The sequence below is a fragment of the Dryobates pubescens genome, chromosome 28 (assembly GCF_014839835.1).
Source record: "Dryobates pubescens isolate bDryPub1 chromosome 28, bDryPub1.pri, whole genome shotgun sequence".
NCBI lineage: Eukaryota > Metazoa > Chordata > Aves > Piciformes > Picidae > Dryobates > Dryobates pubescens.
Window position 1 is genome coordinate 13,930,716 of NC_071639.1, and position 13,397 is coordinate 13,944,112.

The 13,397-nt window shown below is 56.5% G+C and overlaps 1 protein-coding gene across 1 annotated transcript; it reads right to left on the reverse strand.

The window, feature by feature from the left end:
* Positions 1-858: 858 nt before the first annotated feature.
* Positions 859-8,199, reverse strand: PRDM13 (PR/SET domain 13). Its single transcript, XM_054174046.1, has 4 exons — positions 7,898-8,199; positions 5,870-6,001; positions 5,649-5,769; positions 859-2,840 (listed from the first exon to the last, which is right to left on the reverse strand). The coding sequence occupies exons 1-4, from the start codon at positions 8,036-8,038 to the stop codon at positions 1,372-1,374; spliced, it is 1,863 nt and encodes a 620-aa protein (XP_054030021.1). The 5' UTR covers positions 8,039-8,199; the 3' UTR covers positions 859-1,371.
* Between the last annotated feature and the right edge of the window lie 5,198 nt (positions 8,200-13,397).

The window sequence follows — 13,397 nt, forward strand, 5'->3', positions numbered from 1 at the left end:
AAAGGGGCAGGTTTGACAGAGCACCCGCAGCTAAAGCAGACCAATAACGCTCAGCCTTTTTACATCTCCGTGCAAACAAAACCAAATCCACACAACCCCAAACAAACAAACAAACAAATCGTGTCCAAAAGTCACAGGCACAGGGAAGTGTGGATTGGGTTTCCTTTGGAGCTGGGGTTTGTTTCCTGTTTGTTTTTCTTTTGCTGGATTTTGTTTGGGGTCGGTGCTTTTTTCGGTTGTTCTAGGGGTTTGTGGATGTGGTTGGTTGGTTTGTTTGGGGGTTTTGTTGACTGGGTTGGTTGGTTGTTTTTTTGAGGGCTTGGTGTTTTTGCTAAGCGAGAGAAGGAAAATATTCAGACAAAACGTTCGGCAGCAAATGCTCGACCCCGTGGCAGTGAATGCAGCAGGATCTGGGCTGCTCTCCTGCTCCTCAGAAGCGTTATGGAGGAAGATGAGATCCCGCTGCCAGCACTTCAGCGAACAACTCGACAAACAGCACCAGTTTGTCAGTAACTTTATTTTTTTGTTCTTTTCTCTTTTTTCCCGCTTTTTCTGAAAAAAAAAATCTCTCATGACAAACTGGAACCAGGACCAAGATACTGTATCCACTGTACATCATTCATTAGAAAACAGACATACACCACATTTGTATTCTACCAAACAGAGAGTGTGTTTCCTTTAGAATGCTATAGTGCGTGCTGTGAGACTCATGCTTTGCAAATATTTATTTTACATCTCTGACTCAAATATTATCTGCTATAAATAATTGCAACTTGATCAGACGGTGCTCCTGTGGTAAGCAAACCTCTTCAGTGCGGTGAGTGTGGCTTTCTCTTGCCTTTCTCCCCCCCCCCCCCCTTTCTTTCCTTACCAAAAAGAAAACAAAAATAATAATAACCGAAAGCTGTTGGTATTGCTTTATGAGGCCCCGAGAAAGCACAGCTGAGGTGTCAGATACGGTGTAGAGATGCCAGAGGCGCTTGCAGCCCCGGGACTACCCGGTTCGGGCGTCTGGAAACAGCGACGGGAGAGCACATAGAAAAAAAAATCGTTTCCAAAAGGCACAATTTCCTCCACACAAAGGTACAATAAAAATATATGGCCACTGAAACACGGGCTCGGTGCCTTTCCGGGGGGAATCCCGGCCCCGCCAGGGTTTCTCCCCGACCTTCTCCCGGCACTGTGAGCGAAACGGCGGCAGCAGACCCGGGACCTCCCGACCGCCCCGCCACTGACGGGGTCTGCCAGCCCGCACTCCCCCGCGGCACAGCCTCCCGGCACCACCCCGAGAGGCCAGGAACTCAGAGTTAAGTGTGAGGGAGGGCTGCAGCCAGCCCCCCGCCTCCGCCCCGCCCCGGGCCGCCTCCTCTATCACTGCTCGCGGTTCCTGCTGCCGCTCTCCGGGTCGCTCTGGTCGTCGGTGAAGCAGACATCCACGTCGCTCTCGTTGTCAGTCTTTTGCTCCTGCTCACCGGGCTGCGCGTAGCCAGAGTCACTCTTGTCCTCGGCCGCCTTGCCGAGGCTCTGCCCGGGGTGGCGGGACTTGACGTGGCGCTCCAGGTCGCGCCGCCGCACCAGCACCTTGCCGCAGTACTCGCAGCGGTAGGGCGTGTTGCCCTCGGCGTGCAGCCGGATGTGCTTGTTGAGGTTGCTGGGGTCCCCGAAGGGCCGCAGGCAGACCTTGCACTTGAGCGGCTTGTAGCCGGTGTGAGTCCGCATGTGGATCTTCAGCCCGTACTTGCGGGAGTACAGCTTCCCGCAGTACAGGCAGAGGTGCCCGGTTTTAGGTTTGCCGCCGGCCCCCGCAGCCGCCCCGGCGGGCAGCGCTTCCAGCCTGCCGCGGCCCTTTTCCGCCGCCAGCTCGGAGAGCTGCTGGGTGTGCATGGCAATCTCCCGGTCGATGCTGGCCAGCGAGCCCAGCTCGGCGGCGTGCAGCCCGGCCGCTGGCCCGCCGAAGTACGACATGGACTCGGGGTACTTGAGAAGGCCGCCGAGGTGCAGCTTCAGCGGGTAGTAGGGAGCGGCACCGTAGAGCAGCTCTCCGTTGTAGACAGTGAGCGGCATCACCGGCAGCCCGCACTCCCCCGCGTAAGCCTTCAGCCCCTCGAAGGGCGGCAGGGCGAAGCGCTCCAGCGCGCCGCCGGGCAGCGGCGGGTAGCGTGCGGGGGGCAGCGCGGCGGCGGGCAACCCCCGCTCCACCTGCCGAAAGGCCGAGGCCTCCTCCAGCGGCGAGAGCAGCGGGAAGGCGCGGAGCCCGCCGCCGCCGCACGCCAGCCCCGCGCCCGTGGGGGGAGCGGCCTCGCCCGGCAGCGCCCCGCACTTGGGCGGTGCCTCGGCGGCGCGTCCCGCCTTCAGCCCCCCCAGCAGCTTGGAGAAGCCGAGGGCAGCAGAGCCCCGCGCCTCCTCCCGCAGCGGCCCGGCGGGGCGGAAAGCCGAGCGGGCCCCGGGGCACAGCGCCAGCCCGTTGCCCCCCGCCGGCCCCAGCAGCGGCCCCGGCCCGCGGGGGGCCCCCACGCTCATGTCCAGGGCGCGCTCCTGCTCTTCCTTTCCCGCCGCCCGTTTGGAGAGCCCCGGCTTGGCGAGCGGCGGGGAGGCGGTGGCGGCGGCCTCCCGCTTGACGGCTTCCCTCGGGCCGCAGCCCGGCGGCGGGTGGCCACGCAGTGCGGAGGCCGGCAGCTCCTTGGGCGGGAGGCCGAAGGCGGCGGCGGCGGGCCGGCCGTGGTCGTGGTGGAGGAAGGACCGGCCGTGGCTCAGCGCGCAGTGGAAGTGGACGTGGGCCTTGAGGCTGTTGGGGTACTTGAAGGTCCTCCAGCAGTACCAGCAGATGTACCGCTCCTCCCCTGCGGAGAAAAGCGGAGGGGGCCCGTCAGCGGCGGCCGAGAACCCTCCCAGGCACCCCGCACACCTCCCGTGTCCCCCGCGGCGCTGTGCCGTGTCCCGGTGCGGTGCGAAAGCTGGCGCGGTCGGGGCTATGCTGCCGCGGACGGGGTATCGGGGTGGGAGCAGCTGCTGCCGCGGGTCGTCTGTCGGGGGCCCATCTGTTGGCGTTTGCAGAGGGGGTAGCGTATGTCAGGGAGTCGGCTGCAGCGAACAAAGGCCAATCTAATGATCGTCAGCCCCTCATTAGGCGGCCAGACAATATCCGATATGTATGGGCCATATGTAATCGTTCCCTTTCAGAGGACAATGCCCTTTGTGCTCCGGCCCCGAAACATTTCGGCTTCTCTCAAGCGGAACAGAGCTCGGTGGCCGCGGCGGTGCTGGCTGCCGGCGCTGCGGAGCCACTGGCTTCGCTTTCCCCTCCTGGCCTTGCTTGCCAGCAGTGTCCTCATGCCTAGGAGCATCTCCCCAGCCCCGACGGAGAAACGCTGCCTCTGCGGGCAGCCGGGATCTTTGCCTCAGCTTTTCTATTATTGTATCTAATTTTCTCTTTTTCTTTCCCTTCCGAATCCCTTTCCGGATCATATCTCTCTCTCTCTCTCTCTCTCGTTTTCCCGGTCAATTCCACACCCCGACAAGAGATTTCGGAAGCTCCCTGAGCTCCCCCGGCCCTGCCCGCCCCTACTCTATCCTCACCCCCGAGTTCATGCCCCGAAATGCCAGAGGCGAGGCCAAGTGCCCCCCAGGGACGAGAGGTCGCTCCAGGCCTCCCAGGAGGGCTTTTAAGGCTCCGTTTGGGGCGGGGATTATCCTGTCGCAGCTGAAGGCTTTGCTCTCTGTGAAAAAGTCGGTCGCGAACTCGCGTGGAATAATGCAAAGTGAGTCCTATCGCTTGTGTCCTTGCCATCCCGTGCAGCTGTGGATCGGGGCCGCCCCGTCGAAGAGGGAGAGAGGAAGGTGTGAGAATGTCTGTCCCGGCCCGGGTGGGTCAGCTCCAGCCCAGTGACCAGGAGAAAAATAAAAATAAAAAGGACTGAAAAAAAAAATAGAGGAAAAAAAAAAACCCAAAGCAAAACCAACAGGAACCAAAACCAAACCAAACAAACACAAACCAAACCAAAATAAATAACTAATAACTAAAAATAGAGGCCACAAAAACAACTACTTGAAAGCTTTTCTCTTCACAGTAAAGCCAAGCAAATGGAATCAAACACAGGTTCCCAAAGGTGTGGTTTGTTTAAAAAAGAAATGAAGGGGGAAAAAAACCCAAAGGGAAAAAAGCTCTCTGCATTTCTTCTGCTCTTTTTAGTTCGGGGTTTTGGGGTGGGCTGCTTTGGTTTAGGTTTGGTTTGTTTAGCTGGGCTTGGGTTTTTGTGGTTCGTTGTTGGGTTGGGTTGGGTTTTTTCAGCGTCACTGTCCATAAAAAGAAAACGCTTCAGCATTTTGAAGCACTTCTGGGCCCGCATTAATTAGCCTGGCAAGTGTGTGGTCGAAGACGCAGCACCGGGTCCGTCGGCAGCTCAGCTTTGCTTCGACGGGACGAGGAAGGTGCCACAGGCTGAGCGCTTCTCGCAGGTCTGAGCTTTCTTGCGCTGGTACCATCCCTGCTGGGCAAGTGGACACACAACCAGCATCATGTCCTGCTTCCTGCAGCCGAAACTTCAGGGCACACAACCCAGCATTGTGTCCTCCTTCCTGCAGCCGAAACTTCGCCTTTTCGAAGAGGCGCCCCTCCGCACTGCCCCTGGGAGGGGGCACAGGAACGTGACCACGAGTTTCGTTTCTGGGCGCAGTTTTGGAACAAGGAGGGATTTGGTCTCACGCGAGGGTGGGACGTGAAGAGCCAGCGCCAGGAATTTCGGCCGCATCCTGGTCACCCTGGGGAGCAGCCAGACCTGAGGGGTGGGCAGGGCTCAGCCCCTTGCCGAATCGTGCCCTTGTTATCTCCTCAGGGGCACTGCCAGTCTTCTCGGTGGGGCAGGAGCAGGTGCGGTCCGCTCGAGGTGAGCTGGTGCCCGCAGGTCGCACCGGGAAGCCCCCCAAGGATTAGCGGGAGGATTCGCCCGCCGCTGGGGCAGCGGAACGGGATGAACGCTGAGGGGGTTTGTCTTCTTTCTCCCACACCCCCTCCCTCCTCCCCGAGTTTCATATGTTGCCACCTTACAAATTTTGGGGTGTCATTTCAGCTAAGAATCAGCTTGCAGACCGAAACGAGCGGTTCCAGCCGGGTGTCTTCTCCTTCCCGAGGTCCTCGCATATCCTTGGCTGAGTGTCATTTGAAGCCTGAATTTTTTCCTAACGCAATCTAATTCGCAGGGACTGTCTAGGTCCCATTGCGACTTGGCTGTGGGAATCTGCCCCCAAAATCACCCGAAAACATGCTCTGAAGCTCTGACCGAGGAAGGCGCCTAACACCGCTACCCTTGCCTCATAGAAATCCCAACTGCCTGCCAAAAGATCATTAAACTCTGCCGATGACGGAACGGCTCGAGGCACGGCGGCCTTCCCATGCGATACCGAGTTAATAGATCACCCTTTACAGATAGGCAGATGGAGCCTTGGTTGGAAGGGGGGCAGGTTAAAAGTCACCGCAGCTGAGCTGACATTAACTTTGTTTTTTAATGAGGACTTATATATTTGAAGGGCCCACGTTTGCCTACCGCAGTTTGAGCTCTTCTTAAAGGTGTCACTTGGCGGGGGGAGGGGGAAGGAGGGGAAGCTTGATCTGCTTAATTTAGCTGCTCAGAAATGAATGGCCGCAACTGTACCTTTCTCGTCGTGCGTCGGGGTGGCCGTGACGGGGATGTCAAACCACTGCGCCAGAGGGTTGGAGTACCAGACGGTGAGCTCCTCTCCCGGCTGGACATCTCTCAGCGCCCGGTAGAAAATCTGGGAAGGAGAGAAAGGAAACTTCTTCAGGAGGCTTGACAGGGAGGGGGCAGGTGGCAGAGATGGGTGGCAGGCCGGCCCGGAGCCGCGAGTGGGGTACCTGTCCTCCTGGCAGATCCGCAACAGCCTCCAGTGTCTGCTCTTGGGCGTTTCGGGCAGCCCGGATTAACCCTATCCACTCCAGAGCTGAGCTCCCGGCTTCATCCACTAATTCCCCTCTCACCATCCGCACCTGGAAGACAGGTGGCACCGCTGTCACTTCCACGCGAGAAGGAGTAGAAAGCAAGGGAAGAGCCCACCCATCCCGCTGCGCGCCCGCTCTGCCGTGCCCGGCCACACCGGGCAGCTCTGGGAGCATCGCAGCGGCTACAGCATCTCGCTTTGCCTCCTGCTTGGCTCTTCCATCCTCACCCACCTTCCTCGGCTCGCAGGTGCCTTTCCAGAGCTGCGGCTGGCCTGGGGGGAGGTGGCTGCTCTGCGCGGGAAGGAGGATGGAAGAGCCTGAGCCCGTGGGGGACCTGCAGCATTGCGGGGGAGAAAGTTTTCCCTTGGGTAGCACTGGCCCAAACGCATCCTGTTCAGTCAAGTATTAGGATATCAGGGGAAAAAATTTTCTTTGCTGCAAGAGTGGTCAGGGACTGGCACAGGCTGCCCAGGGAGGTGGTGGAGTCCCCATCCTTGGAGGTGTTCAAGAAACCTGTGGCCATGGCACCCTGGGACATGGTTTAGTGGCCACGGCGGTGCTGGGCTGAAGGTTGGACTCGATGACCTTAGAGGGCATTTCCAACCCAAACAATTCTATGGCTCTGTGTTTCTACGATTCTATAACTCTCGGCTGCTGTACATATATATATCTTAACGCTCTGTTAAACGCCTGAGGTAGGATGCTATTTATTTTGGTTCAGAAAGAGCTTCTGCAGCCTCTGAATCTGTGCAAAAGAATCGCGACATAGACGAGAGACAGGCAGCGGGGGGAAAGGGGAGAGAATTATACGTAGCTACAAAGTCTCTGTAGCCCCATACTTCATAATCTGCTCGCCCATACAAAGAGAAAATGAAGTGCCCATTCCCTGAATGACCGTGCAATAAAAGTCATCGGAACAAAGCAGTCTAAAGCGAGAAACCAAGGGAGCCAGATGAGAAATAAATTTGAGTGGGCTGGCAGAGCGTTTAAAAACAATTAAGGGGCATTAAAAATCCGAGCGGAACGCGTGAGCCGCGGCTGCCCGGGGGGGTGGAAGAAGGGCTCTCACCGCTGCCCCCTAAAATGCCTGATGGACGGGGCGAACACCCTTCACAGCCTCCTCCTCGCTCCTTCCCCGCTCGCACACCAACGGAACCGGTACCCGGAGGCCGTCCCCCCCACCCCGCTCCGGCCGTGCAGGTTGTTGCGGCTCCGGGGATCAGAGCTGGCCCTCGGCTTTGCAAGAAGGGTTGAACAGCTCTGGGCTGCCCAGACACCTGCGACCTGCACCCCGCCGCCGCCCCCGGGGAGTCCCGGCCCTTTCGCACCACGGCTGACGAGAGGGATGGGATGGAGAGGGGTGAGTGGGACCACACAAACCCGAGACAAATGCAGAAATAAATTGTTCCATTTGCCTCTCGCCCTTGCTCCTTCCCCGAACAAAACCCGGGGGCTGTGATAGCTGCCTGCCCTTGTCCCGGCGGAAAGCCCGGGGAGAGGAGCTAGCCGTGGCACGTCCCGGCCCTGCCGGGCAAGGGGCAATGCCCAAGTGAGCGGGGCCGGACGGATGCCCTCCAGCCGCGGGCAGCGGGGCAGCGGCGGTGCTTTCAGCACGTCCTTGTCCAAGGCGGGGGCGAGTCCGCTCCTCTGAGGGAGCCCTGGGGTCCTCTGGCCTCGCCGCAGAGGCCAGTTTAGGCTAGCGGGGCCCGGGAGGTGGGGAGGAAGGGGAGAGGGCACAAGCGAGCAGATTTCCTGGCAAAGCTGCGGGGAGACATCTCGGGACGGTCTGGAAACGCTTCCCTCTCCATAGCAGGGAGGATCGAAGAGAGCGGGAGGAAGAGCAGCCTCTTCTCCCAAGCTGGCTTCCCCCGAATGAACCAAAAAAGAAAAAAAAATCCTAAAAAATGCAGGTCCAGCGGTGCAGGAGAGGCGGCAGGAAAATACCTTTTTTTTGGGTCCCGGCTCCCTGCGGTCCGACAGGTACTTGCCCAGTTTGAAGATGCCCGGCACAGGACCCAGGCGCAGCCCGGCCGGGATGCAGCTCTCGGCGCTGACGCTGGTGGCCGGAGCCCGGCTGGTTTGCATCGCTGCGAGCCTCGGGAACCCCAAGGACTGGAGGGGGCCGGAGTGACAGCGGCGGGAGGATGAGCACAGGCGTATCTCCGCCCGCAGAGTGACGCGGAGCTGCGCGGACGGCGGCTTTTGAACGGCAGCAGGAGGGGTACCCCTTGGCAGGGGGATGCTCTGGGGCGCGGAGTTTGGTGAGAGAGTTTGGCTCCTGGAGCAGCTGCGGAGTCCCATCCAAGAGGGTCACATGGAGCCTTTCCCTAACCCTCCTGCATAATCAGGCGGAGTGAATGGCTGGCAGACAATGGGCCAGGCGACCTTCCCATTCCTAAAAATCCAATTTGTCAAGGGCAAAGAAAAGGCGCTGGTGAATCAAAGGTCTGGAGGGACCATTAATCCTCAGCATGGGGTATTGTCCCCGAGACAGTTACGATATTTTAAGTGACAAATCCACTGTATAATTTCTCCATAAATTTTACTTCCTTTTATTGTCCCTCGACAAACCAGTTTTGGAAAATAAGTGACTATTTTAAGTCTACTTGGCTGAGCCTTTTGAGGTTTAATATACTTCAAAGATTTTTAATTCTCTTCCCTTGGCTTTATTGTAAAGGAGATTAAACAAAGAGATGGGGAATGTTTTGAGGACTTGTTAACTTCTATTGATTCCCGGCGTGTGCCATACAGAAATTGGGCAGGTACTTGATGGGAAAACACCAGAAAATACCTACACTTTTTTCCCCTTTTTCTTTCTTTCTTTCCTCCTTTTTTTTCTTTATTTTCCCTTTTTTTTTTTTAAAGAACGACCATTGCAGTGGGTCGGTTTCAGGCCAGTGATCTGCTCAGAAGAGCAGCTTTGATCCTCAAGGAGGGTGAAGAGCGCAAAATATGAGCCCCTGTGAAACACAACCCGCTGCCTCTCCGAGCGCTGGGGAAGCTGTGTCTGTAGTTTCTGCGATTAAGGAAGGGAGACAGGAGGAAATAGAGACGCACAGCCACCAGGAAACACAGACACGGCCAGCAGATAACACAGACGTCCAGCGAACAGCCTACAGCTGGATTCGTCCTTTAATTCACCTACAGGTTCCTCTCCCACACGCAGCACCGCCTGCACCCAGGCTGCTTTCGGAGGTGGAAGCAGCAAAAAGCGACTGTAAATACAGCCGGAGTGAAGAGGTTCGAGCGGAGAGCAGCTATGGCCCTCCTCTTAGCATTGATGTTTTGATTAAGACACAACGAGGCTCCAGGCTTAAGTCAGCTTCTAATTCAGGCTGAGAGAATGTCCTAGGGTTTTTTTTCCCCCCATGAGCTGATAAAGAAAAGGTGTGCGACTTTTTCCCCCCCTCACAGTCCAGCTGCGCTTGTCAGGCTGAGGGAACAGTAAAAAATTCAGTATTCCACTTGGGCTTTTTCAGTCCCGATCCGCGCTAGCAGGGTTTTTTTCTCCATAACGCTCCAGAAGGAAGACTTTTCCCAGCGTATCTTCCGGGAAGTTGGACGTGCAGCTCGTGTCTGTCGCTTTCAGAAGCAAATGCAGAGATGGAGGGGTTGGTGGGCCGTGGGTTTTAATTACTATGGTTATTACTGGGGGAGCGGGGTTGGTGTTTGGGTTGGTTGGTTTGTTTTTCCTGACGTTTTTCTAATCGCTGGAACTAAAACATTTCAAGAGAAACCCTCCCAAAAAATCGGCTTAGAGGTGTGTCTGCTAATTAGGTGCCAGCTCACCGAAGAGGCTCTTCTCAGGCAAGATAAACCTTGGCACATCGTTTTCGGTGTGACCATTGGTGCGAGTTGTACTCCGGACCCGTTTGCCGCCGTCAGGAGTGCCACCGTGGGAGCAAGGGCCACGGGGATGGAGGCACACAGGCGGCACAAACCCTTTGGAACCGGCGCGTCTCAAGAGTTGGAGGTCACAAAGATGCTCTGTCCCCTCTCCCTGCCTGGCACCGCGCCGGGGGAGCAGCTACCGCTGCTGACATGGCATCTGCCCACGCCGGTCACTGTTCGTCTCTCTCGCGCCTCTGCCAGCCGGTTGCCCTCCTCAGGGCACCGGTGTCGGAGCCGTGAGCTGTTGGTGCCCCTGCTAGACCCGCGGGCAGCCCAGCGCTGGCTACCTCGCACAGCCCCGCACCTCGGAGCTGCCCCGACCGGGACCGGGAGCTGAAGCGGGGACTGCCGCCTCCTGCTCCGGTTGCTGCTGGCCGGTAGTGAGCTCCCGTGGGCCGTGGATGTGTTTTTAGTACCGATATCAATCTGCCTCCCCCGCACCATCAGTGACCATCGATCGCCTCTCCCCGCGATGCAGTGGCAGGGACCGTCCCGGCAGCGAGGGGGGTTCTTTTTTCACTACAGGGACGGGAAGGGGAAGGGGAGAGGATGTGTGGAACTGAAGATGACCCCTTTGATCCGCGGCCTGAATGGGGGAAAAAAAACCCCAAACAGATAAACAAGAAGTTGAGGGCGATAAATTTAAGCCATGAACATGTCCCTGTAACCTCTGGCCTGGCCACTTGAGGATGAGCATCAGAGGTGGAGAGAGAGGCTTTTAAGGCGACCAAGGTACCCAACTGCTCCGCCTCGGGAGCTGCTCCCTCCCAGGCCTTAATGAGTCAAAAAGCGTGAACGACACGCGAACAATTTTATCAATAGGAGCATGTAAAGGCCGACTGTGAGGAAAGTTATTTATTAATATAGCCGATTGTGGCTGGTTCCCATCCACTCAGAAAAGAAAAGCCCTTGCTCTGGAAGCATTCACACCAGTTCTCCAATTTTTATTCTGTCCTGTGGCTCAAAGTTGAAGTTCCCCAAGTGAAATAAATTGTCCACAAAAGAGGAAAGGAACCACATTTTCTTTTATTTTTCCTTCCCTAAAAAGGAAGGGTGAAACCGATCTAATGTGCCCAGTGGAGCAAGATGCAGCATGAAAGGCTGGGTGTTAAAAGTAAAAGCAGCCTTTGGAGCAAATGGGATGGAAAATTAAATGAAATTAAATAGCTTGAACGACCGTATTGTCCCTTATTAAAAAGACACATTAATTACATGGTTTCAGCTTTATTCAGAGACAATGTTTGGGCTCAATCAAAACATTCCACTATCGCTCTTTATATACTTAAACTGGGCTACCAGAGGCACCATTAAAGCCAGATCACTTTTGCCCAGAGATGCGATGAAAGTTATTTTCCTCGGCGGCCCTTATTTATGCCCAGCGCTGAACTGCCGGTGCCCCTGCCTAACACTTTGGCACACTGTTCTCCCTGATTTAACAGGTTGCCCCATAATGAGGCATGAATGTTAAGGAACAACAGTCATCCAAAGAGGCACAGTTGCGGAGAGCAATGTCCCACCAGGGAGCTCCATTCAAACCATCAAGCCGCTCCGGCACAGAGAAGGTTCAACACCACATTCAGACCAGCATGAATGCCTGTATACAGCCTCATTATGCCGCCCAGCATCGCCGCCGAGAAGCCAACAAAATGCTGCAAGTTCATTCAGCAGGCCATACTGCGGCGGGGCCGCCCAGCCGCCGGCTCCCGCCATGACCTTTTTCCCCAAATGGCTTTGCCCCGCCGAGGAGGCTGCTCCCGGGACGCGGGACGGGATGGACCGGGGGTGTCTGCACTGCCCGGGGCTCCCCGAGATGCCTCGGGATCCCTGCACTGCCCGGGGCTCCGGTGATGGGGATGGAAGGCAGCGAGGGAGGCTGGCTGAGCACCTGAAACGCGGAGATTGCCTTTAAATTAAGAGATCAACAAGGCTTGATCATTTTCCCTTCCCTTCCCTTCCCTTCCCTTCCCTTCCCTTCCCTTCCCTTCCCTTCCCTTCCCTTCCCTTCCCTTCCCTTCCCTTCCCTTCCCTTCCCTTCCCTTCCCTTCCTTTCCCTTCCCTTCCCTTCCCTTCCCTTCCCTTCCCTTCCCTTCCCTTCCCTTCCCTTCCCTTCCCTTCCCTTCCCTTCCCTTCCCTTCCCTTCCCTTCCCTTCCCTTCCCTTCCCTTCCCTTCCCTTCCCTTCCCTTCCCTTCCCTTCCCTTCCCTTCCCTTCCCTTCCCTTCCCTTCCCTTCCCTTCCCTTCCCTTCCCTTCCCTTCCCTTCCCTTCCCTTCCCTTCTTCTCTTTTTTCCCTTCCTTTCCTTTCTTCCTCCCTACTCTCCATTCCCTTTTCTCTTTTCCTATTCTTTCCTATTTCTCCCTCCATTTCTACCACTTTCTCTCTTACAGCCGCACTCTCTCACCCCCACTCCCTCTTTACCACCTTTCCTCCCTCTCCTTTCCATTCCTTCCCCGTGCCGCAGCCCCCGCCTCCCCTCCGTGGCGCCGCCGGTGCCCCGTACCCGGTGCAGGTTGGCGGGACCAGGCGGATGCATCCCGGGCCGGCGGCCCCCAACCAGCTGTGCGGTGCAGACGAGATGCGGGTGGGATATTAAAGCAGCTTTTGAATAGTAATTGAGGTTCTCTGGGAACCCGGGCAGATGACAGGAGCTGGGGTTGGTATTCGTATTGTTAGCGGCGGGCGTCAGCCCAGGTCGGATTCAAACGCGGTTTGTGCTCGTTAAAAATTCCAGAGTAAGAGCTGAGATGGCTTTTTTTTTCCTCTCCTTCTTTTAGCCCAGTTTCAATTGGAGGCGAAACTTGCCGCATAAAGTATTCAAAGTCTGTCTAAAGTTGCCTTTTAACCGGATTCTCCCCCTCCCGCAGCACCCCCACCGTATCTCTTGGTTCTTTCGGTTGACATGGTGCAAATAAAAGTCAGTCAACTTGTTGCTGAATTGCAATGTTTCGGTGTACCTTATAAATTCATACCTTTTCTCCCTCGATCGCCTCAGAATGAGCCCCTGCCTCAATTCGATTTTCCTTGCTGTTGGGCACATTTAGGGGAGAGTCTATTTGTGAAGTTCATTTCTAGGCAAATGTATTCAAGAGCTGATTGGGATGAATAGGACCGTGTGTCAGCCGCCCCTAATTGGGATTAAAGCACTTCGGGCCATATGCAGAGAGTGACAGAAATTCTCAGGTTTCATTGTCCTCAGACTTCCACCCGCCCGGACACTCCCCCTGGAAAAGGGGGGATCTGTAGAGATTTCAGGGAGTATGTCTGTCTGGTAGAGGCTGATCTGTCACTGGAGCGCCGCTAAGAGAGCTTAACTTCTTGTGGCACCCGGGAAACTGAGGCAGGGCAGCTCTGGCGTTTAACCAAAGCTTGTCCGCAGCCGCAGTCATCAAGGCTGCGGTGGTTAAGTTCAAAACAGCTGAGTGAGGGAACCGAGGTGGTGTAGTCTGGAGAAAAGGAGGCTGAGGGGAGACCTCATTGCTCTCTGCAACTCCCTGAAAGGAGGCTGGAGCCAGGTGGGGGTTGGTCTCTTCTCCCTAGTAACAAGTGATAGGAGGA

Excerpts from the sequence above, each read along its gene's own strand:
- PRDM13 (XM_054174046.1), bottom strand. The coding sequence starts at position 8,038 with ATGCAAACCAGCCGGGCTCCGGCCACCAGCGTCAGCGCCGAGAGCTGC. Across the intron at positions 5,770-5,869 it reads CGGATCTGCCAGGAGGACAG|ATTTTCTACCGGGCGCTGAG; the intron begins GTACCCCACTCG and ends TCTCCTTCCCAG. Across the intron at positions 2,841-5,648 it reads CCCGACGCACGACGAGAAAG|GGGAGGAGCGGTACATCTGC; the intron begins GTACAGTTGCGG and ends TTTTCTCCGCAG.